The 24943-nt window shown below is 39.5% G+C and overlaps 1 protein-coding gene across 1 annotated transcript in view; it reads right to left on the bottom strand.

Annotated features, from left to right (window-relative positions):
- AMER3 (APC membrane recruitment protein 3) overlaps positions 1–12567 on the bottom strand; it is a 26921-nt gene extending 14354 nt beyond the window's left edge. Inside the window, exons 1-2 of the mRNA XM_042457319.1 lie at positions 12526–12567; positions 8713–11744 (exon numbers count right to left, since the gene is read on the bottom strand). Of these exons, the coding sequence (XP_042313253.1) occupies positions 8727–11723 (2997 nt within the window). The 5' untranslated portion in view covers positions 11724–11744; positions 12526–12567 and the 3' untranslated portion in view covers positions 8713–8726. The remainder of the gene's footprint in view (positions 1–8712; positions 11745–12525) is intronic.
- Between the last annotated feature and the right edge of the window lie 12376 nt (positions 12568–24943).

The following is a 24943-nucleotide window of genomic DNA, read 5'->3' as shown; positions in this document are numbered from 1 at the left end:
ATAGATACCTATACAAGAACTCCAACCATCACCCAGGATAAAAGAAGAAGAAGAAGAAGAAGCAGCAGCAGCAGCAGCAGCAGCACAATAAAAACACTGGATCTGTGAACCTCACTTCCTGGATGATGAATTGAAGCACCTAGACTGGGCTCTACAGGCTAGTGATAACTCCAGCTCAGGCATTAGAAGGGCTGCCAGACCCAGAAAAACCCACAGAAGTGAAGACAAACAATCACCCAAAAGGAAAGTATTTTTACCATACATCAAAAAAGTAACTGACTAAGGAATAAGGAATGTGGTGAGGAAACCTAACCTCCAAATGGTCTACAAACCGACCAAGAAAATCCAGCAAATGCTACGCTCAGTGAAGGACAGGAGAAACCCTCTCACAACCACAGGAGGTTACCGCATACCATTCAACTGTGGACAAGTGTACATAGGGACCACCAAACGCAGTGTTCAAACACAAATCAAGGAGCAAGAGAGACACTGCAGACTGGGTCAGCCAGAAAAATCAGCAGCAGCAGAAGACATTATAAACCATCCTGGGCATAAAATGCTGTTTGAAAACACTGTAATTCTGGACCATGCCAACAACAGTCAGGTCAGAATGTACAGGGAAGCCACTGAAAACCAGAAACACCTGTACAACTTCAACAGGAAAGAAGAAACCCTTAAAGTAAACAAAGGCCTGTCCCTTTCTCCTCTGGATCGTTGCTGTGGCAACCGCACGGCCGCAACAACGACCCACTGGAAAAGGGTTATGTCACAAGATACATCATGGATGCACACGCCATATGGATGGTGCTGTGTCAAGATGGTGCCACCCATACATACTAAGGTTCGGGAGTGTGTGGTTGCTGCAAGCTCCTGAACCATGCCACTTTTGGCCCATGTGTACTGAGCCAAAGTGAAGGGGGTTTCCCAGCAGACAATGGATCATTAATTAAATAGACACCCTGAGGCCTTGCCATTCAACAATACATATGAAAATCACTTCCCCTCAACCAACAGTATACAGTGGACCCTTGTTATTTCCAGGAACCCCCATGAATAACAAAATCCGTGTATGCTCAAGTCCCATTAAATACAATGACATGGCAAAATGGTGTCCCTTATATAAAATGGGAAAATCAAGGTTTGATACTTGAAATTTATATATATATATTTTAATACTTTCAAGCCGTGGATGCTTGAATCCCTGTATAAAAAATCTGTGGATAAGGAGGGCCAACTGAATATGCCCCACTCTCTTCCATGCCAGCATTCTCTTAAGATGCCAACCACAGCTGCTGGTGAAACATCAGGAAAGAACTCTTCTAGAACACGGCTTCATTGCCAGAAAAAACTCACAGAAAACTAAGCATGAAATCCCTTGGCCATGCAGTGATAGTCCAGGCCCCAGAGAGAGAGAAGATCTGCTGGACTTATTCCCTTCCCCATTGCCATTCCCTTCTCCTTTTGTGTCTTGTCTTTTTAGATTGTAAGCCTGAGGGCAGGGAAGTGTCTAACAATTTGTAAACCGCTCTGAGAGCCTTTTGGCTGAAGAGTGGAATATAAATACTCCAAATAAATAAATAAATAAATATGTTCTCCATCAGATGCTATTCCAGAATAAGATGGTCCACCATTTTGTTAATTAATTTTCCATCTTATGCCTTTAACAATAGCCTGATCTATTGGCATTAGCAAATGATGATCCTCATCACTATGCACCAAAAAAGCTCTGCCAACTTACTTCTGCCAACCACACTATTTTTAAAAGGCACACCAAAATGTCCAATGTCACAAGCTATCTGTGTTTGTACAACACCAGTGCCAAGGCATATGTGGTTATCTATATATGTCTGTGACTACATGGAAACTACGGCAGGCCTTTCCTGAATTGTAAACCCAGCCACCAATTGGATCAACCATCTCACTGTAGTCCCATTCATCCATCTCTGATTATTTTAATGGAATGTTTTAATGGGTAAATGTGTTTAATTGGTGTTTTAAAGAAGGGAGGGAATAATTGGGGTATTGTTGTTGTATTGTATGGATTTTTTATTGTAAGCTGCCTCAACTGTCTTCTGACAGAGAGGTGGGGTATAAATAAAGTTATTATTATTATTATTATTATTATTATTATTATTATTATTATTATTACTAGTAGTAGTAGTAGTGAAGGAATCCCTGTCTGGCCTAGGTCATAAAGGAGCTAAAAATAAATCTCTAGGTGTTCATGTCAGCCTCCCAAGAAAGGTAAAGAAATATAACTTCCAGTGCTAAAATATTAAATATTTTAATAAATATTCCCATGGTACAGCAAGGATGAATCAATCAGACATTAAACATCAGTATTCTCAAGCAAAATGTTTTATATCCCAGTGTAACACTCCCAAATCTGGGATTCTAGCAGGAGAATCTCCTCATTTTATTCTCTTTTTTTAAAGTCTTAGCTCTGATATAATGTATCTGTTCTCCTCTCCTTTGCACTACTCCAACCCCCATAATTTTCATCACCCCCATATTTCAAGGAGTATTTTCCCTGTACATTAGTCACTCTCCTACCTATTCCCTCATCCCGTGGAGTTTGTGATACTATGCAGATAGTTTTCTAGTGCCCCCACTTTTCAAGTTTTCTCTCTCTCATCCCACCACTTAGCAACCACTGAACTGCATCCTGCTTAGTCCCCAAACCCCTGCCAGAATCCAGGACTCTACAGTATGTTAGTGACAGACTGGATCCTGAAACCCTTCCAGCTTCATGAGTTTCATATTTAACTTAATATTTTCCCATTCTGAAGCAACTGTGCTCTTTAAACTAGCTCTCTGTGTTATACATTTACTTTTGCCATTTACAAAGCCCTACCATAATATTTGCTATTCTGATGTGCAATCATTGTGTACATTTTGATTCTTCTGTGTGTTCAATAAAATTCCTCCTTAGATAGCTCTGTGTAGACGTGGGTTATTGTCTCCAATCTGCTTACAGTGAATTATTGCCAAATTCACAAGATCCCTTGCATGTTTATCAACTTAGAACATGTATGAGTTCATATATTTTATATGTTCTTGGAAAGCAGCGCCCAGTTTTTCCCCCTTATCAACTCACAACTCCGCAAATGTATTCTGTAGCTGCAATAATATGTGAAACACAGATTTGCCTTGGAATTTGAAGAGATACTAAAATTAAAATATGTGTAACTGCTTAGTAATATGTAGAAAACTAACATGTGGCTCTTTAGGGATGCAGTTTTTAAATACCAGTTACTAACCATTAAATGTCAACCCCTCTCTCTCTCTCTCTCTCTCTCTCTCACACACACACACACACACACTAATAAAACTGTGCCCTGATAACAGTACAACAATTTAGGTATACCTTATACCCACATTGACGCCTGAATGTAATTGCTGTTTTAAGAAACAGTGATCTCATCTTATCCTTGGGGGTTCCTCCCATGCTGCTTGCAGGGATAGTCCAACCTCATATTTTTCTGAAAGTTCTGATATATGTTCTGCCTTCTTCCTCCTATTTCATTATGAAACAGCCTGGAGCTTTTCTAAAAAGAGATCCTCAATACTAAGCATACCTGTCAGCTGTTTAATAGATCTGGTCTTGAGCAATATTACATCAGCTACAGCCAGCTAACAATACAGTCAGGACAGCATAGGTAACTGGTGATACTATTGAAATAAGCAGATAAATGCCACCATCTTTTTTTAAACACAAACAAAAAAAATGACCTTGTACATTCACAAATTAGTGGATCCTCCTAACTGGCAAGCCAACTAACATAGGCCATTTTATACACCAACTAATGCAACAAGTTCAATTTGTGATATAGAAATGGTTTCATGTTGTTTTCTTTTTGTGTTCTATACCAAGTTCACTAACAAGGAACCTTTATATGCATAAATTCCTGGTTCCTGGTTCACAGTGACAAATATATCTGCAAAGATTTTCATCTATAATTTTTATTTAATTTTGAGGTGAAACTTACCTTTCATGTAAAATAGCATGTAATGCAATCCTGAAAACATGTGAGATCATGCTACGTGTGGGATAAGTTTGGATATATAGCAAAGCAGTGTTGTTACACCCAAGTTCTCAGTTTTTCTTCTAGAAACCATTGTAGTAAAACAATAAAATGCCTGTGCATAATTAGTTTTTTTTTTTTAAATGAAGGCTTAAATATGATTGAGGTACATGTCCAAATTCATTCACATGACACAAAAATTCTTGAATTGTGAGAACACCACTAAATGAATATTCGGAGTAACCTTCCATTTTTCCCCAGAGAGAAAAATCATCCCTTTGTGGTGAACATATAACCATAGCATACAAAAAGAGACATATCTCTAGTTTGTGAGGTATCTTCACTGGCAACTGGCAACATGCTACATCAACTAGTGAAACAATATATTAGAAAATGCCCCCAGCTCAATAATGTCTGTTTGCAGTACATCTCATAAAGTACTACAGTTGGGGACATTACCACTTCTGACAGATGCATCTGTTATGCTTCCACTTCCTGTATCTAGCAGAAAATAATGCCTGCCTAGAAAATGCTTTTCTCTATGTCTGTATACAGCAGCACTGAGTTTGCATCAGTTTAGGGCTTCTGGGCTTTCTCATGAAGATCTTCGGTGACATGAGAAAACACCACCACCTGATTTCTGGGCAACCTGATCCAGAATCATAGGAACATAAAGCCCTATTCTAGATTCATGGGAGCACTGATCCTTATTGAGGCATCACAGAATAAACACAAGTACAGGAAGCATTCTAGTACTACTCCCTCTCCACATGTTACTGTCACTCTTCATATGGGGAGTGCCTTTCTGACGAAGAGGGAATCCTCCATGGAGGCTCTTCACAAAAACTAGAATACTGAGAAATACTATGAATCATGTGGAGAACCTCCTCTATCCATAAACTGCACTTCAAAAAGTGGAATGTGAGGAGAATTATGGAAATGTGCACAGGGGAGTGAAGGAGGTAGGGGTGGAATTAATGTATTCTTCTTCCTTGTATATTTCTTCTGTTGAACCTGAATAGGTGATAGGCAGTATACCAAGTCAGATGACCCAGTGTTATCTATTCTAACCAGTAGCAACTCTCCAAGGTTACACAATTTTCTAATACTAAGCAGGGCCAGCCCTTCAGTTAGACAAGAGTTGTATTGGGCTGCAGACCTTCTGAGTTTCCAGCAGGCAACAGATTGTGCTATTTCCTTAGCCTTCAAATGCTAAAATTATGAGTGGTGATTCTAGATATTTTAACTGATTTTAATCATTTGAAATTCTATAACAATTTTAGAGAAGAGTTTTAGTTTGTTTTAACTGTTTTTAATGGTGTATTTTGGTGGGATGCTGTGGCTTACTGCTAAAGATGCCAATTCCAACAATCGTAAGGTTGGAAGGCTGGCAGTTCAAATCCCAATTACTGCATGATGGGGTAAGCTCCTGTCACTAGTCCCAGCTTCTGCCGACCTAGCAGTTTGAAAACATGCAAATACAAGTAAATAGGAACTACTTCGGTGGGAAGGTAACAGCATTTTGTGCAGTCATGCTGGCCAACATGAACACCAGAGTCGTCCTCAGACAACACTGGCTCTTCAGCTTAGTAACAGAGATGAGCACCACCCCCTACAGTCGGTTACAACTAGACATTCGTGTCAAGGGGAAACCTTTACCCTTACCTAATAATGTATTTATATTTTTATGGTTAATTTTATTATTGTTTTTAATCATGTATGTCCAGTGAGACAGTGAAGGAAGTTGGACAATGAAGGAAGCAGACAGAAAGAAAATCAACTCATTCAAAATGTGTTGCTGGAGAAGAGTACTTGGGATCCCATGGACAGCTAAGAAGACAAACAAATGGGTTCTTGAACAGATCAGACCAGGGCTCTCCTTGGAAGCAAAGATGATCAAGTTGAGACTATCATACTTTAGCCACATAATGAGAAGGCACGGATCACTAGGGAAAAACAATAATGCTAGGAAAGGTAGAAGGTAGAAGAAAGAGAGGGAAACCACAGACCAGAGGGAAAGACTCAATCAGTAGGATTATGGGCAAGGGCTTGCAGGATCTGGGCAAGGCAATAGAGGATAGGGATCCTTGGAGATGTCTCGTCCACAGGGTCAACATTAGTTGGAGTTGACTCAGGGGCAGCTAACAACAACAACAATGTATTTAATGTTTTTTATGTTTTTATTCATTGTGCATTGCCTCAGGAACCCTGGTGGGTTTAAACATGATAAACAAATGTCATCAATCAATCAGTCAGTTAGTCAATCAATCAGTCATATTGGGAGGCAACAACAAGGAATAGGAGGAAAGAGCTGTGTGTCACATAATTTGCCCTGGAACCCCTAGGATATATCACAGCCTAGTCAGAGGCTGGGAGGAAGCTCTCATTTTTGACCATGCACTTGTATTTGTTATGGCAAGCACACATGAACCTTCCTAGAGATAGATTTTTATCACCTGAGTGCAGGCCCAAATATCACCAGAGTGCAGGCCCAAATGTAAATATTTGCTTCATTTATTGTACTAGTTTGTAAAGATAGTGATACCTTTCATAAATGCTATTTTTTAAAAAAAAGATTTCCTTGGTTCAAAAATTGGTCTACGTGTCTTATTCTTGCAAAATTCTTCAAACCACACTGAATTGATATTGTAAGAGATTCAGAAGCCTAGTACTTTGGATACAGAAAAGCTGTCATTACTGTGTCAAGCTGGAGGAAGGAAAGGAAGCAGAAATAACCATCAGGTATCTTTGTGTAAGGCAAGTAGCTGAAACTGCAAGTTCCTTAGGCTTGTTGTCATAAGCAGCATGCCAGTTCATTTTGTTTGATTGGTCCTCCTTGCTATAAGAGCATTGCAATAAGCTATGGAGCTTTACTCTACTGTTGGTTTGTTGTGTTCCCTGGCCATGGACAGCTTCCCTTCTTTGATTCCTTCCCTCCCCCAAAAAGTAGAGAAATAACCTAGGGCTTGTTATTGGCTTCTTTCTCTGGTCTTTTGGATTGGGACAAACCAGAGAAGGGAAGATGACATGATACGCCAGCTGTGCAACAAAAATTCTGTAGTTTCTTTAGCCACTCCCAATGAAAATGGGAACAGAGTGCCCTCAGATCCCTACCTTCTTGCATCACAAAAATTGTATCGTATTTGTGATGGTTTAAATTTGTGGAGGGAATCATCAAATACATGAAAATTGGACATGCATGTTTCAATGAACATTACATTAAAAGCAACCTAACATGCTCAAGTGAGTGAGTGAGTGAGTGAGTGAGGTATACTAGTGTGAAACATTCCCATTGAAGAACTTGTTGGGTGAGAACAAACCAGAGGAAAGGAGTTTGTTGGGAGGGAACAATATCAGAACTCTTAATTCTGAGTAAAGATTGAATTTTGTGTGAAAGAAGAGAGGAAGTACAGAAGTGGGTACGTCAAGAAGAAATCTTCCCATGGATCCTTTCATACTACACAGGTATAGCACTTTGATGCCACTTTAAGAGCAATGGCAACATTCCTTGGAGTCCCAAGTTCTGCAGTTTAAATAGGTGGATTTAGAATTCTCATCCAGAGAGCAATAGTGCCTTACCAAACTAAAACCGTAGTATTCCATAAGATGCTGCCAAGGCTGGTGATGTGGAATCATAGTGCTACATTTGTGGAGTGTGAATGGGCCCTAAATAAAATATATATTATGTCATGAATCAGTGGGTTTAACTTCCCTCAAATCCATACTCAGGCATGTCAAATTTCTGGAATGTAATCCATATTCATATTCAAAGACATAGCCATGTTAGTATAGAAAATCAGTATGCAAAGGGATCTTGTAGCATCCATATATACAAGATACTCACATTTCTCATGAGCATAAATGCAACCTACCAACAACTAAAACAACAAATTGCCCATAGAATTATGACAATATTCACTTTTTGTACAACTTTGCTTTGGATCCATTTTGTCAGCAAGAATTTAGGTTAAAGGTAAACATATTCAGAGGGCACAGTTCATTTAGCAGAAATGTGTTATCCCATAAATGTGAAGCTAGCATATCTAAAATATATTGTTTATATAGAAGTAATATATCTTTCTTTTCTAATGTACCTAAACAAATGTTGGTTTCAGTATTCTTACTATAAAGTAAATACACACAAGGTATCAACACATACCTATATACAGCCATGCACATGATCACTTGTACAAACTCCTTCTGAATGGCCACCCAAGAAAATGTTATGAAAGTCTTTTTCCCCACTTGTAAGCTACAAATAACTAGTGTGTGGGCATGCAGGCTAATAAAAATGTTTCTTGACTTCTCTTTTTTGACGATTTATTATATTTTAAGATCACCTGGTAATCAGAGATGAACTATGCTAATCTAAGGATGGATCATTTATGGCCCTTGAGATGCAGCTGAGCTTTGATTCTCCAGCCAGGGTGGCCAATGGTCAAAGATAATGGGAGTTGCATTCCAACACTGTCTGAAGGGCCATATGCTTCCCAACTCTACTCTAATCCTTGCTGGAGAGTTGCTGAATTTCACTTTTGTTTGTGGGATAAAGAAGAAAAGATTTGGACAGACACATAGCCCCAAAAGTGCAGCTTGAAGTGTAAAAGAATGAAGGCATCACAAATAATAATCTTTCATACCTTTTGACAAGGCCACATGCCATTTTGATCTTCATTCTTAGACTTACCTTACTTCACCAAGTTAGTCATGGTTCTTCTCCATCACAGCTATCTCTTTGGTAGCATCTTCTGGAAGTGGAAGAGTGGCTACCTGTGGCAGTAGTTTACACTGGAATTTTGAATAAGCACATAAAGGTGTGCTTCTTGGTGGAACCTCTTGATCTTTTGAATGCTTCTCCAGTAAACTGCTTTTTCTGCACAAAGACTGAGGGAAGTCACTAGCTGTGTCTGAGCAAATGGAACTAAAGAGTGGTAAAAATGTGGGTCTGCAAATGTTTGCCATGGTAGTAGAGTTCTGAGTGCCAAGTTCAAATCGGAAATCTCTTATATAAGACAAAGCTTGATTATTCAACTGGGCATATTCAAAGGTTAGCTTATTTTTTGTAATTGGGCCCATATAGTCTAGGATACTTGATCTTTTCTGATCATCAACACAAATGAAATCTTCTTCATTCATGAGATCTTCTTCATTCTTCATGAGATATGGAGCACTGCTACCAACATTTGCCTTAACATTACACTGATTTGAATAATCAACAATAGGAGGTATACAGATACATTCATTTTGCAACAGTAGTTGGTTTTTTAATTGATTCCTTGTATCAGTATTATTGCTCACTTCATTTCCAATGCATTTATCACCCAAGTGCTTATTTTCAGAATCATAACTAATCTTTAGGGAGGCAACTTGAGCGGCACAATGATCCAAAAGCTTCACCATGTTACTGTCATTCTCTTTTTGTGTCTTGCTGGTGTGACTTTGGTAATGACTGAGATTCAGTGGCTCTGTTGGCTTGTCAAGTTCTGCTGGTGTCTCTGATGCTTTTGTCCCACTTTCATCTCCATTTTCTAGAGAATCTGGAGAGGTTGCAGCAGTCATGTAGGAAGAACATGACTCTGCATCATGGTTATCCATTGCCAAAAGGTTCTCGTCATTTTGGAAGATTGTCTCCAAATTGAGGGCTTCAAATGACAGTGTTTCAGTACCAGGATCTGTGCACTCTCCTACAAGAGATATCTTCTCCATTTCAGAAGAACTCATCATCAGTAGGTCATCCCAGCTCTCCTCTGATCTGTGCATGTCATATGATGCGCTATTGTCTGTTATGAGGGGAGACATGGCACTCAGAGTTCCTTCCCTTTCTTGAGAACTTTCTTGAGGTGACTCACATGTAAGACTATCACTTTGCCTTTGTTCAGTTCTGCCTACTGAACATGAATATGTTCCATTTTTGGTGCAAATTGAAGATGCTTCTGGACCCATTGTATTTTCTTCCAGAGCTGCTTTGAACCCATTCTTGTGTGTGCTGGGGTAGGTGGGTATTGGCTCACCATCTTTTTCTAACTGTGACTGAGGATTCTTGGGGAAATCTTGTGGGGAAATCAGTCCTGGGTTTTTTCGTAGCCAGTTGATAATCCCCATGGTCAAGGAGAGCTCTGTGTCACATAGCTTGAGCAAGCATTCTTTGCCTTTCCATGTGCTGTGAAGGAAACCTTGGCTGATGATATCAACAGCTGGTTGCGAAGCCATATTTTCTTCTGATCCTACATGAAAACTATAAATTGACAAAGGTATTTCAATGGCCTTTTCTGAAATGCTTTCGGACATGCAGAGGTCATCATCTAGCCCTGGGCTGATCTGAGCTTCACTGGGGTCACAGAATAGTTCATACAAGGCATCTCCACTATAGCTGTCTCTTGGAAACCGACCTGGTACTCCAGGTGATTGATCAGACTTTAGTTCATCATCTTGCCCAGGAGAAAATGAATCATAGTATCCTTCATCACTAGTGGACATGGATTCCTGATTGTCACTCTTTGGGGTCCCAGTGTCTATGGAGCTCTCTTTGGAAGAGTCAGGAGAAGAAAGTAAGTCTGTCACTGAGGCACTGGTCTCATATCTAGCCTTTGCCAGTTTACTGCTAGGTATTTTCAGTAACCTTCTATCAAACAATGTTTTCTGATGCAGTTGCACTGATTTATTAATATTATCCCAAAGTTTTGCAAAATCAGCTGCTTCATTTTGGGCTGGGGATGCAAGCTGTTCCACCCCACCTTGGAAGGATCCCATGGCAGGGTTGTCTTTCTGTTGAGATTGCCTTTGTAAGATTTCTTTACTGATCTCCAGTTCCATATGGGCAGAGCTCTCATCTGCAAAAATCTCTCCACATCCAGTGAGGGAATCAAAGCTCTTCAGGGAAGCAACATCTTCACACAAAGCACTGGAATACTCATAGGAGGACTCTGAGAGAAGTTCACCATCAGAAATATCTTGTGCCAAACAGTCAGCAGTAAAGGTTTCTCCAGCCTTAAAGAAATATTTACCAAGCCGGCCTGCTAATTCTGACTTACATCCTGGAAATGGAAGCCTTTTCTGCTTCTCTGACAACAAAGCAAGATTCTCTGACTTGTTTTTTTTAATATGAAATATGTCTCGGAAACCTTTTTTGGATCGCTTCAGAGAAATCCTCTTCCTAGGGATACTTTTGGCCACAGCTGGCACAAAAGGCATCTGTGGGACAAAGTTGCGGTAATCAATCATCTGCTGTGGACTGTTCAAGAAATGACTTGAGTTGACCACAGAGTCTTTTTTGCCATGAGAATTCTGTGCATTCCCAAACCCAGAAAAGCTGGCACTGTTGACAAGTCGTCCTTTAGTTCTTCCAGGAGCTACAACACCCTCCTCAGAGATGTTGCTATTGTGGCCACATTGTTCAGCTTTGTCTGCACTTCTTACAACACAGTCATGGGTTTTACTTTTCCGTACAGGTTTGTAGAAGGATTCTGGGACCAACAGGATGCTCTCACTAGAACCAGTCTTTGTTGACCTGTTTGAAATGCTATCACATTTATCCTCAGAGAAACTTGATTTTGCAGTTTCAATGTTGGGAAGGTTTCTTTCTTTGATGTCCTTTCCTGCATTGTCTTTCTCTCTAGGACTCAAGCCCACTAAAGGTAATTTCTCATGGGTGAGCTGCATGCTGGATTTTATGAAGGTTTTTCCTCTTTTGAACTCCATGCTGTCTGATCACAACTGGTGCTACAATCAAAACAGCAGATTAAAACTTTTTTAACAAAAGTAACAGTTTCCAGCATCCATGTGATGGAGAGAAACAACAACAACAGATCTAGTCTACACTATGGCTTTGAAACTTGATCATAGCAGATTTTCCCTAGTCAAGAAGCAAAAAGCTGACATTTCCCATACAGTAATCACTGAACCAAAAGAAGCCCTCTAAGCTTACTCATGTTAATCCTTTTCTCCTCACACTTAAAATGACAATACATCATTTATCATTTAGCTAGTGCCCTGTGCTAATTGGAGAACATCAATTCCTATATTTTTCTGGTCCAGACAAGATGTTCATAGTTAGTTGGTAGAATTAGGAAAAACTGATATATCCCCTAGCTAGGGCTATCATCTTTATAGAAATAGTTGGTTCTAGAGTTCTCCACACTGGAGAACTAACTTGGTTGTTCATTTTAAAATACCAATCAAACATATCTGAACTGTTATATTAATGCAATTAATGTCCGTCCATTTATCAAGATACCAAAGTACAGATAATAAAATGAACCCAGATTTAGTCATACTTACAGTAGTTCCATTGAAATCAGTGGGAAACTCAGTCATGAGAATTTGCCCCATTAATTTCAATGTATACATTTAAATTCTAAAAGTTTATTTCCATTTATTATAGCAAATGCATTAATATTTCTGAACAATTATCTTTACCATTATTCTCATACTAAACCAACTTCCTTCAGCAAGTAATAACTTTATTTGTAACTCTCACATAAATAAAATTAATCAGTGATACCTTTATTGGCCAACTGAAATCCACAATATACTTGTTGCAAGCTTTCGAAGCTCCATGGGCTTCTTCATCAGGCAAGATGTTACAAACCAAACATGAGAAAAAAACAATTGGAGATGTTAGTCAATGCCTGCATGTTGTTTCAGTCCCAGATGGTATGCTGGGGGGGATATCTTTTGCAGGCATAAATAAAATGTCAGAGCACCTATACAATTACCATTGCCTAAGTAATAGTAGTAGTAGTAATATTTGACATAGTGAAGTTATTTCAAGTTTACTTTTCACCGGCTTGATTAATATTACATCAGCTAATTAAACTAGAAATACTACACAATGGAAGACATTTTAAAAACAAAGCTGAGTTCAGACATGCAAGTTGTTATCTTGTAGTTTATCTGATTATCCCACTATAAGATTTTGACAATGACATACAGGACACTGTTTTTATTTCTATAGCTTCAGTTTGATTTTACATTTACATGAATGATTATTTAAAAAATAAACCCTAAGGAAATATTCACCTGTTGTAATAACTAGTGATAAAAGGATGTGTAGTTTAAATACATTTTCACAAAGCCTCATCTCAAATTGCTCATTAGTCATTGTCACCATTTAATTAAAATGCCTAACCATTATCTTTTATACAGTACATTTATAATGCACTTCATTGGACACGTCATCATGTTGTTTTTTTCTAGTAGAAATACATATTCAAATTTTCTAGAGATATTTGGCTGTTGTGTTTGTTTTTATGTTTTAAAGAGAAAGCTAAGAAGAAAGTGGCTAGATATGCATATGAAATAGCAGAGAGATGTTTCAAGTACATATATAATACATATGCTTGTTTTCTATTTTATTTGATCTACCCTTATATAAATAATGCATTTTCAGAGCATTTCTTTATACTTTGTAGCTTTATAACTGTACTTACTGTATTAAGGCATGGGGCCAATTTGAGGATTTATTCCACTTCTTCTATTCAGAGCAGGCTGCAAAGATGCTTTTCAATAAGTACTCATCTTCTCACTGAAATACTGAAAAAAAGAATAACACAAAGGAGACACATCAGATGGGAACAGAGTAAAGTGTTGTGTGTGTGTGCTAAACAAGCCTGAGCAACACAGAGGGTCATATATTTTAAAAAATCTTATTTGCTTGCATTGTTATTTTCTTCTTTTAAATCAGCCGTCTTTGCCATCTACATCTCCTGGGTAAAATAGCATTCTCATTTGAATATTGTTTTAGGTCAGTCCCACCCTGATTTCTGTCATGAGCAAGCCAAAATATGTGTCTCTTGATTTGGTTATTATCAGGATTTATTTTACTGGGAGGTGGTGGTGGAAATCTCTTCCCCACTTCAGCTTTTTATGTATATATTCAGAATAGTAAACATATCTGCACATAGGATAACCTTTTTAGTAACCTATGAAGAAAATTCTGAATGTCAGATTATTCAAAACCAACTGTTTAGCCAATAAAGGTTGTTGCCTAGCGGAAAAGGCTTTCATTTTGTCCTCCAGTTTCATATGTGTTATTGAATACACCCAGCAATAACAGATCTATTAATATTCCCTTCCTTCTATTTTGTACAAGGTATTATGCAGCACATAGCAATAGCTCTAGATGATCAGCACAATGGATAGCTCCTGGTCTCATTCCCTGATCAGCCCTTTGAAGAAGCACTGCAATCATTTCTCTTTCCCTGCTAATGTGGTAATCATTAATCGAGAAGAAAATGACACAAGGGAATGCAGGAGGAAAAGAGATTTCTGTTTTCTTCACAAGATTTCTTTTGTGACAAAATTATCCTTGCACAGGTCTTCCTCCTGTACCTTCCCCTGCCGCCACTGCTGCCCCAGTGTCTGAACCTAAAAGGTTTGTTTATATTTCTTTCACATGCTATGGAACAACTGCATGGCATCCAGGACAGTAAGCTAAGCAATCACTAACCTATTTCCACAGGGAAAAGATTTCCATAGAAAGGGAGGGAGAATTTTTGCAATATACCTGGAGCGGGGAAAAGCAGCATTTCATCACTGGCTCCATTGGTCAGTCTGCTGTACCAGCCTGCAAAGCTTTCACCCTGCTGCTAAATCTCATCACCTTGTTGTTTAATGCCTGCACAATGAATTAATATGCACACTAAGGGTAAATGACAGATGAAACAGAAGCCAATACAAGCAAAAATCTCAAAATAACCATAGACATGCTGGCAGTGGGACAAAAGAAAAATAAACATACCACACCCTTGCACCAAAGCCAGGGTGCAAGCCAAGACATCAAAGGTTTTTTTAATAGACATCTCTTACCATATCAATGGCGAGAAATCTTTACTGTTATGTTCTTGTTGCTGGGGCTGCGTGCTCAGGGTCTTTATGCAGAAGCTCTTATAAAGCATTTGAGACTCTAAAGGGACTGATTTCTTCTCTTTGCTGCTTTGCTCCTCCTCCCTCTCCCCCTCCCTTCTTTTCCTCCTTCTCCTTTTCCTTCACCTCCTCCTCTTCCTCTTCCCCAAGCTTTCAATCTTTCCAGGTATTAGATATCATTTTCACATGTAGCCAATTTTAGAACAGAGAGGTTTATTCCAGCCATTGGCTTAGTAGCTGATAAACACCAACTGCTAGCATCCTTCTGAAAACATTTGCGATTCTTATTATTCTTGTCAAATTATAGGTTTTGAAATATTCATACATATATCTCTTGCATTTAAATGTCTACTTTTCAAAGACAAATGTGATACAGACTGATACAATTGTCCATCAGCATACATCAGTATCCAAAACACATTAAGGATACTGAATTATGGACCTGTGGTTAAATAAAATATACATTGTTTTTAAAAGATTGTTTTGTGCTAAAGAACTCACATTTCTTTAGACTTGCTTTAGAAAAGGTGAACGTATTCATTTTCTAAGCCTTCTACATCATGTCACGGCTTTTTTCATTTCCTTTCTTAGCAGAAAACTCTGGAAGGCAGCAAAAACCATAACAGCTACATAATGCCTTTGATTTTTTGAATGCTAAGCAGTCTAAAATGTATACATTAATCAAGAACATATTTTTAAATAGTATTTCATAATTATGCCTGGCATTTTGTCCAGTATTTATGAATTCATAAGTTGTTGTCATCTGCCCTTGAGTCTATTCCAATATTCCAACTCATGGCAACTCATGGCAACCCTGTGGATGAGATATCTCCAAGTATCCCTGTCTTCCACTGCTTCTGCAAATCCATGCCCATAACTCCCCTGATTGAGTCCATCCACCTGGTCTGCAGTCTTCCCCACCTTCTTCTATCTGCTACCTTTCCTAGCACAATTGTTTTTTTCCTAGTGATCCATGCCTTCCCATTATGTGGCCAATGTATGATAGCTTCAGCTTGATCATCTTGACTTCCAAGGAATGCTCTAGTCTGAACTGTTCAATGACCCATTTCATTTGTCTTCTTGGCTGTCCATGTTATCCTAAATACTCTTCTCCAGCACCACATCTTAAATGAGTTTATTTTCTTTCTGCCTGCTTCCTTCACTGTCCAGCTCTCATATCCACACATGGTAACGGGGAATACAATGGCCTGAACTATTCTGATTCTAATTCAGTTGTATGTCTTTACCCTGCAGGATCTTGCCTAGTTCTTCCATAGCTGCCCTTCCCATTCCTAGTCTTCCTCTCATTCTTTGACTGCAGCCACTACTGTGATCAATATTTGATTCTAGGCATTCTTTAACTATTTCAATTTCCTCATTGTCTAGATTGAATTTATGTACAGCACACTCATGCCAATTGTGGGCTTACCATCCACAGATCTGAGCTTCTGCAGAGGGCAAGCACTGGCTTTTTAAATGGGTGCAGACTTACAACTTTTTGTAACTTTTTGGGATTCACCTCAGCCAATGAAGAGTTTTCCAAAGCATCAGGGAATGGAGCAGCAAACAAAGAAGATTTCCACCCTCTCCCAGCAGTGAGATGGTCTGCAAGACAGCCAAAAGGTGCCTCCTTATCACAAAGCACCTCGCCTTGGCAGAGTTGCCAGGCTTATCCAGTAGAGAAATAATTACAGTGGTGGAACTCTATCATCATAATTGCAAAGGGATCATGCAGCACCTTTGAGACTAACTGAAAGATTGATGTTGGTAGCATGATGTTTTGTAGAGTTGAGCCTACTTTCTCAGATACATTGTTGGAGTGGAAAGCCCAGGGACAGACCTATATAACTGTGTGTAAGAATGTCCATAGGAATTCAAAACTGTGTGGAGTTTTGGTGCGGAGATAAGGTGACAAATACAGTTTAATTCTGGTTATTGGGGCACAAGGCCTAAAGCCAAGGTTAGTAGATGACTGTATGAAGATTGGGATATAGTGTGGGAGCCAAAAAGTAGATATGAGAACTGATCAAGAGAGCCTCCATGGGGCAGGGGGTTAGCTAATGTTGTGATGTGTATAGTGTGCCAGGAAACCATTGTCTCTATTCAACCCACAGCTCATGGACTGCAGTTTGTTGATATGCTTCAATTCTGCTGTGTCTCTTTCTAATCTTCCTTTGTTGTCTTTTTGTTCTGAGGTCCAAGATGGCTGATTTATATCCATTTACCTGGACATAAGTAGCCAAGTAAAGGCCTCTAAACCTCAGTTACTCACCTACAGTACATACAACACTGATGTGGCCATGGGTACTAAACCTTGCCACCAACTCAGATACCAACTCTGCCTACACATCTATTCAGGAAATGTAATCACAGGACCTAATGATATCACCACAATATTAGAGGATCTTTCAGCTGCTTGGCCTCTAATGTGATCTATGCCATACTATGTCAGCAGTGCCTTTCAGCACTCTACACTGGGCAAACAGGCCAGTACCTGAACCAGAGGAAAAATTGACATAAAAATGGGGATATACAAAAGCTAGTTGCAGAACGCTTCAATCTTCCTGGGCATTCCATCGTAGAATTTGATACCATTCAGAAGCTCAAGAACAGGCAATATTAAATCATCCAACTGGGAGGGACTATTCTATTTATAAGTAAGCAGTTGTGTTCACTATTGTCTGTGTCATCACCACTGCTGGCTACTGATGGGTGAAGTGACTTGTAGAACTCTTATGAAATTCAACCTGATGAAATCTCTCAAGATAATAAAACACTTTGGTTTAATTCGGGAGTGAACAATTGAAGCAGATCAAGGACCAATTTTCTGTCTATTGGGTCATCTGGTGACCTCACATATGGGCTAACAAGTCAATTACCAAAGCCTGGTGATCAAGAAGGAAGTCTGGGGCTGAGTGGCCAGAATGAAAACTAGAGAGTGCTCTTGTAATAGGGATGGTTGTATAGAAGAGGGAATTTCAGGAGGCATTGCTTGTGATCTGGTTGCATGAAAAGCAACACTTGCTGAAATCCCCTTTCCTAGTCAACCATTACAGGTACAGGAACTCTTTCCAGTTTTCACTCTGGCAATATAGTGGACTCTTGGTATCCGCTGGGGTTGGTTCCAGGACACCCTCCCCCCCATGGTTACCATCAATATTCAGGCTTCCATAGAAATTTGTCCTATCTCCAACCTGAGTATTACATTTGGGATGCATGTTGGAATTCTTGTAATTGCTCTTAAAAATTTGGTTTGTGCTACTTGGAGTGAGTTGTAATCATTAAGCATGTATACCTGACAGCCATACAGCATCTGGGAAATTATTTTGCTGACAAATACTTGGATGGCTGCGGGGACATATTGGCCACCTTTAGAACAGAAAAAGGAAAGAAGTGCTTTGGTACGGTCTTTGACCATAATAAAGAATTTCAAACCCCATGGATACCAAAATCTGTGGCTCCTCAAGTCCCATTATATACAATGGTGTGGTAAAATGTTGTTCCTTGTCTAAAATGGCAAAAGCAAGGTTTGTTTGTTTTTTGAATTTATACATTTTTTGAATATTTTCAAGCCATGAATGATTGAATCCATGGATAAGGAATACATGGATACAGAAGGCTGACTGTATTATGACCCCAGCTAGGTTGCATATGCTTTTTGTCTTTGGGGCACAGCAGCAAAAAAAGCTAAAAAGAACACTAAATTAATCATTATACCCAAATGTCAATGAGGTGCAGTGGTATGAGCATTGGACTGCACTCTGGAGACCAAAGCTCACTCAGACATGGAAAGTCACTCTCTCTTAGCCTCAGATGGAGGCAAAGGCAAACCTAACCTGAACATATCTTTCCAAGAAACCCCTGTGATAGGTAAGGCTTAGGATCACCATAAGATACGATTTGAACACATACAACAACCAAAATGCAACTTCAAAAATAGCCCGGTAGAATGTATAGATCATGTAAAAATAAATTTGCACTGTAAAACCTAAGTGACCAAGAGCCAGAAAAGCTGTGGATCAAAGCCAGAGACATTGTTAAAGAAGAATTCAAAAAGAGAGAAACTTCAGTGGATGGCATGTGAAACAAAAGAAGCCAAAGTAAAAGGTGACAAGAACTAGGGTCAGAATTTTGAACACAACTGTTCAGCAATTAATGTGTAGAGACAAAGAAAACTACTATAAATCCATGCAGAGAAGAAAGAAAAATAAATATTGATTCTCCACCAAGTTTTTCACATACAGTATTATTGACCACATGCTATTATAAGATATGTGTTCCATGATGCAATATCTACCTGCAAGGTGTGGAAACACATGGCTATTTTTGAAATAATGGCTGAAGTGGGAAATTCATCACAAAGCTTTGACATCTAAATACACAGATAGGCTTGAAATAAATTTTGAGATTAAGGGGCTGGACAGACCAAACAGACTGAACAAGCCTGGAGCTGCCCTTTTCATGTTGGATTGGGGCTACAGCAAATACATGCCACAGCCCCAATCTGGCCTTTCCATGCAGCAAAAAGGAGCTGCAAAAAGCAGCTCCTTTTGCATCACAGAAAGGTGCCATAGCTGCCATAGCCGCATCCCTTCGGCACTCCTGTCATCTGGAAACAGTGCCAGAGGAGTGCCATGATGCCCACTGCTGGCATGGGGGCACACATCATGCAGACACCACACCCCCGCTCTGCCCCAATGCCAGCCATTATCACTGGTCTGTCAAGGCTGTGTGTATCCTACTGGTTTTGACTACCTTTTCCTGAATGTTATGTTGGCAGGATGATGATGTGTGGCTAAAATGCAGAGCCACTGTGTCAAAGTAGAATAAAAAAGAGTAGATGGCAACATCACCATATGTGCGAACACTACTGGGTGTGTGAAGACTCCACCTGCAGTCCTTCCAATGTTCATACAAAATTAATTTTCTCTGAAGATGAAAATTTAGATTGAAAGCTTTTCTTCACATTATGGAAAGGCTTTTAACTATTCAATAATATATTATTTTCTAAATCATCAAATATGCTTTTAGTTCCTAACATAGCTGACTCTTTTCTGGGAATCCAGCTACTAAAGTGGCTTCTCTTCCCACTCCCTTTTTCTGGGTAGAGGATGATTGGGCTTTGAGTTGAGCCAAGTACTTCTGACAATACTGAATGAGAAATATTATAGGAATTTCAACCCTTGTTCAGACAAATTAAAATAGGGCTCAGTTTCCTAAGCTAGTCATCCCTGAGGTAAACCCTTCTTGGTAAAGACTATTTCTGTTCTGGAATATTTTCCTGTTAAGACTGGGAACCATCTAGACTCTACTGAAACAGCCTTGCCAGAAGCAGAAATGGGCAACGTGTGGCCCTTTAGATGTTCCTGGACTGCAGCTCCCTCCAACTTTAGCCAAAATGTCCAGTAGTGAAGGATAACGGGAATTGCAGTCCAACAACATATTGAAGGCTATGCTCTGCACACCACTGTTCTATAGCAATATACAGCTGGGGATGGAAAGAATATTCAAAACTTTTTGGGAAATGGTTGAAATGTTGAGAAACTCTGACAAAAAGAATGTTGGACTAGTAAGAATCTTTGCAGTTCATGACGTATTCTATGTAAATTTCACACGTGGTATTTTTGCATTTTCTGTGCAGAAATATTATTTTCAGTGTAGAAAATGCTGTTTGGGGTTTTCTGAGCAAAACAACCATATCCAAATTTACTCGAAATAAGTATTAAACTGCAGTCCTCAAGGATTATACAGTGGGGGGAAAATTACTAAAATTACTCATTTCCATCAAGAAGACAATTAGTGAAGAATGATATCTGTATATGTAGTTAGCTGTTCTAAAGATTAAAACAAGCTGTTAGAAGGTCTAGCAACAAGTGCAGCAGAATATGAATTAGATCATGAATTCCTCTCCATGTTCCATTCCACATTTTGCTGATCATTGTTGCACAGTGCAAAGCAGAACAACGCACACAGAAGCAGGTATTGATTGGGAAGCCAACTAGCAAATAAAGCAAGCAGAAGGTTTGGCTGCCTTGTTGCTAGCAGAAGGCAGCCAGGGAGTGAGCAGTAGGGAAATTGTTCTTTATGTGCATAGTTACTGGTGGAACAGGGAGATAACATTATATTTGCAGCATCAGATCTAAAAAGTGGTGATTATTTTATTTTAGTCCATCTGTAAACTAGCAGCATGATCTTGGTTCATTTCTCCGGCATGCTTCTGGCAAGTTCTGGACTCTTATCACAACTACTCTTGTCTTTTGTCTTTTGCCTGGTGTATGGGTTAAATCACAAGAGATAACAGGATATGGGGAAACCTGGCACAGAGCAGACTGTTTCATTTGGTGCCCTGTCTTCTGCTGTGTCTTCTAGCTCTACAATCCAGCCTTTTTTATAAAAAAATGTAGCAGAAAATGAAGAATACATCAACACTATTCAATTATTCACTCACACACACACACACACCATCATGCCCTATAAGCAATGAGAAATGCCACATGTCCAAGCTGGGTTCAGGAAAGGAGAAAGCACTTGGAATCATGTTACCAGTTAAAATACAGTGGGCCCTTGGTATCTTCTGGGATTTGGTTCCAGGACCCCCCATGGATACCAAAATCCATGGATGTCAGGTCCCATTAAAACCAGTGGCACAATAAAATGGTGTCACTTACATAAAATGGCAAAATCAAGGTTTTGTGTGTGTGTGTTTGTAATATTTTCAAGCTGTGGCTAGTTGAACCTGTGGATAAAAAAACTGTGGATACAGGGGCCAACTAATTTAAAGTAAAATACAGTCAGCCTTCCATATCCATTGATTCCTTATCCACGGATTCAACTATCCACAGTTTGAAAATATTCCAAAATGATATCCATGGCAAAAAGCGAGTCATGATTTTGCTATTTTATATAAGGGTCACCATTTCACTACACCATTGTATTTAATGGGACTTAAGCATTCATGGATTTTGGGCCCACTGTATTTTAACTGATAACGTGATTCCAAGTGCTTCTTCCTTTCCTGAACCCAGTTTGGACATGTGGCATTTCGCACTGTTCATAGGGCAAGATGGTGTGCTCACTGACAAATTGGATAAAATCAATTAACCACTTAGGCTTAAATAAAGGCTTGATAAAAATCCATGTTCCAGCTTGGGATCAAAATGAAACCAGCATTGACAACAATCTGGGTTTAGCTTGGAGGGGGGGGAGAGAGAGAATGGGGTCATCCCTCCAAAATAAGAAGTCTGCCCCACCATATCACACTTTCCTTTAGGCCCCAAATGTCTAGCATTGCAGAAATTGAGACACTGGAAATCATTCACACCCAGAACTCTTATATTTTCTATATTCACATTTCCTTTGCTTGGTCCTTTTCTTTGGATGTCTAAACTATATTTCTAAATGTTCAGCAGCTAGAAATGTGGAGACTGAAAGTAAACTGAGGGGCAAAATTCATACTGGGAGGCTATGACCTCATTTTGCCCCTACACCCCTAATGCCGGCTGGATCTCTGAGATTAAGTGTTACCTCATGTCACATCACCCAATCAGTCCCATTCTTGGTTCACCTTGAAGAGCTGAAGGAGTAGAAATGGTTTCTGTGATGCTTGTTATCCTGGGCACATCTTTTATCCTCTCATTCTTTCTGCCTTTGTTATTGCAAAAGATTAACAGTTACCCTTTGGACTGCAACTCCATGAATACCTTAGCCCACACTGCCAAGCTGTCTGAGGGATTCTGGGAATCTGGTTGTCATCCTCCCTGAAAAAACAAATTTTCCAAAGCTCTGCCTACTTATCTCATTCTGATCCTTCAGTAAAAAAACAGACTCAACAGCCCACTGTGATGAATTTCCACGGCCTTTTGCAGATAAATTCATTTAAATCTACTCTGACTTGGATGCTATTGTTGATACAGTCCCAATGGATGTTAATTTGGCTTCTGCTTGTTCAATAATAATGAGTTCTTTTACATTTGTACAGCCCAAGGATATGGACAATATCCTTGGAGAAGTGAGAGCCTCTACCTTAGCCAACTAGACTTTTGCCCTTAGTTAATAATAGATGATAATAATAATAATAATAATAATGTTAGTTAATAATGTTTATTTATATTTCCCACTGCTCCCTGCAGATCGAGGTGGGATTACAGCATTAAAAATTACAAAAACACAATAAAAAGTTACATTAACCCCTAACCCCTCCCACCATTAAAATTAATAAAAATTCAATAATTAAAATAATTACATCAGTAACTTGATCTACAATAATCAAAATGGAATGGAATGGAGTATGGACTGTTAAGACGGATGGGGCTATCCTTCTTCAGGAGGTCAGTTTGGGAAGGCCCACTGGAAGAGATCCATCTTGACAGCCTTCTTGAAGGCATCTAAGATGGTGATAAGACAGATCTCCTCCAGCAGGTCATTCCACAGTTTCAGAGCAACAGAAAAGAAAGTCCTCTGGGAAGTTGCAGGTAATCTGAGCTTCTGTGGCTAGAGTAGATTTATTAAAACAAGCCAGAGGAGAACTGGCTGAGAGGGTGAATGGGTAGTTATGGCCTCCTTACAACAAGGCAGAGTTTCAACTTGCCTAAAGGAGGCAGCCATATGGCCTTTGTTGGAAAACACTTCCCTGAATCGCTCTACAATGTAAAATTATCAGCCAGTATCCAATATTCTGTCTGAGGGCAAGGTATTAAGGCATATGCTTAATTCCCACCTCCAGGAATTCCTGGATGAAACAAATTATCTAGAGTCATTTCTGTCTGTCGTAAGACCTGGATATGGAACAAAGATGGCTTTGGTAATGTTGGTGAAAGACCTACACTGAAAGCTGAACAGGAGAAGTGTGTTCCCACTGGTTCTGCCAGACCTCTTGATGATTTTCCATACCACCAATGATGCTATCCTCCTAGGCTGCCAACTGGATGGGACTTGAAGGCACTGTTTTACAGGATCTCCATTCCTTCCTAGAGAAATGAGTCCAGAAGGTGGCATTGTATGAGCCTGCCAAGCACCTAAGATCTTCAGCAGAAGCTCTTCTCTCAGTCCCACCACCTTCAGTGGCATTGTTGATGGGGAGAAGAGAGAAGCCCTTTTTGGTGGCTGCCCTTAAGTTCTGGAACTCCCTTATCACAGAATTCAGAGTTGACCTCTGCTTGCTGTCCTGCCATTACCAGGCATTTTTATTATGATTATTACTACAGTGTGAAGTCAAAGACTTTCATGGCCGGCATCCATAGTTTTTTGTGGATTTTTGGGCTATGTGGCCATGTTCTAGAAGAGTTTATTCCTGATGTTTCACCAGCATCTGTAGCTGGCATCTTCAGAGAATGTTGGTAGGGAAGAGAGTGGGGTGCGTATATATTGTGTGACCCTGGGTAGGAAGGAGGGATTTCCATGTTAATCTGTGTATTGTTCTATTGTAGAATGGCAATGCCTCAGGATGGGAGGATATGCAAAGAGGATTAGTGTCTGTTTAATTAGTAATCATTGTCTGCTGGGAAAACCCCTGACCCTGGGTGGTTTTCAATTTGCATTTTGCTGGGTCTTGTTTTTTGTGTTTTTCAGGATTTGTAGCCAAACTTTGCTAACTTTAAGGGTTTCTTCTTTCCTGTTGAAGTTGTCTTGGTATTTGTGGATTTCAATGGCTTCCCTGTACATGCTGACCTGATAGTTATTGGCATGGTCCAGAATTTCAGTGTTTTCAAACAGTATTTTATGCCCAGGATAGTTTATAATGTGTTCTGCTACTGCTGTTTTTTCTGGCTGATGCAGCCTGCAGTGTCTCTCATGCTCATTGATACATGTTTGAACACTCCGTTTGATGGTCCTTATGTAGACTTGTCTGCAGCTGCACAGTATGCGGTAAACTCCTGTGGCTGTGAGAGGGTCTCTTCTGTCCTTCACTGAGCGCAGCATTTGCTGGATTTTCTTGGTTGGTTTGTAAACCATTTGGAATTTGTGTTTCCTCACCAGTTTCCCTATTCTGTATTTTTACCATACATCAAAGGAGTCACAGACAGAACCAAACCCCAGCGGATACCAAGGGATTACTG

This window comes from Sceloporus undulatus, chromosome 3 (genome assembly GCF_019175285.1).
Source record: "Sceloporus undulatus isolate JIND9_A2432 ecotype Alabama chromosome 3, SceUnd_v1.1, whole genome shotgun sequence".
NCBI classification, from domain to species: domain Eukaryota; kingdom Metazoa; phylum Chordata; class Lepidosauria; order Squamata; family Phrynosomatidae; genus Sceloporus; species Sceloporus undulatus.
The sequence above is the reverse complement of the archived record's forward strand: the minus strand, read 5'-3'. Positions and strand labels throughout refer to the sequence as shown.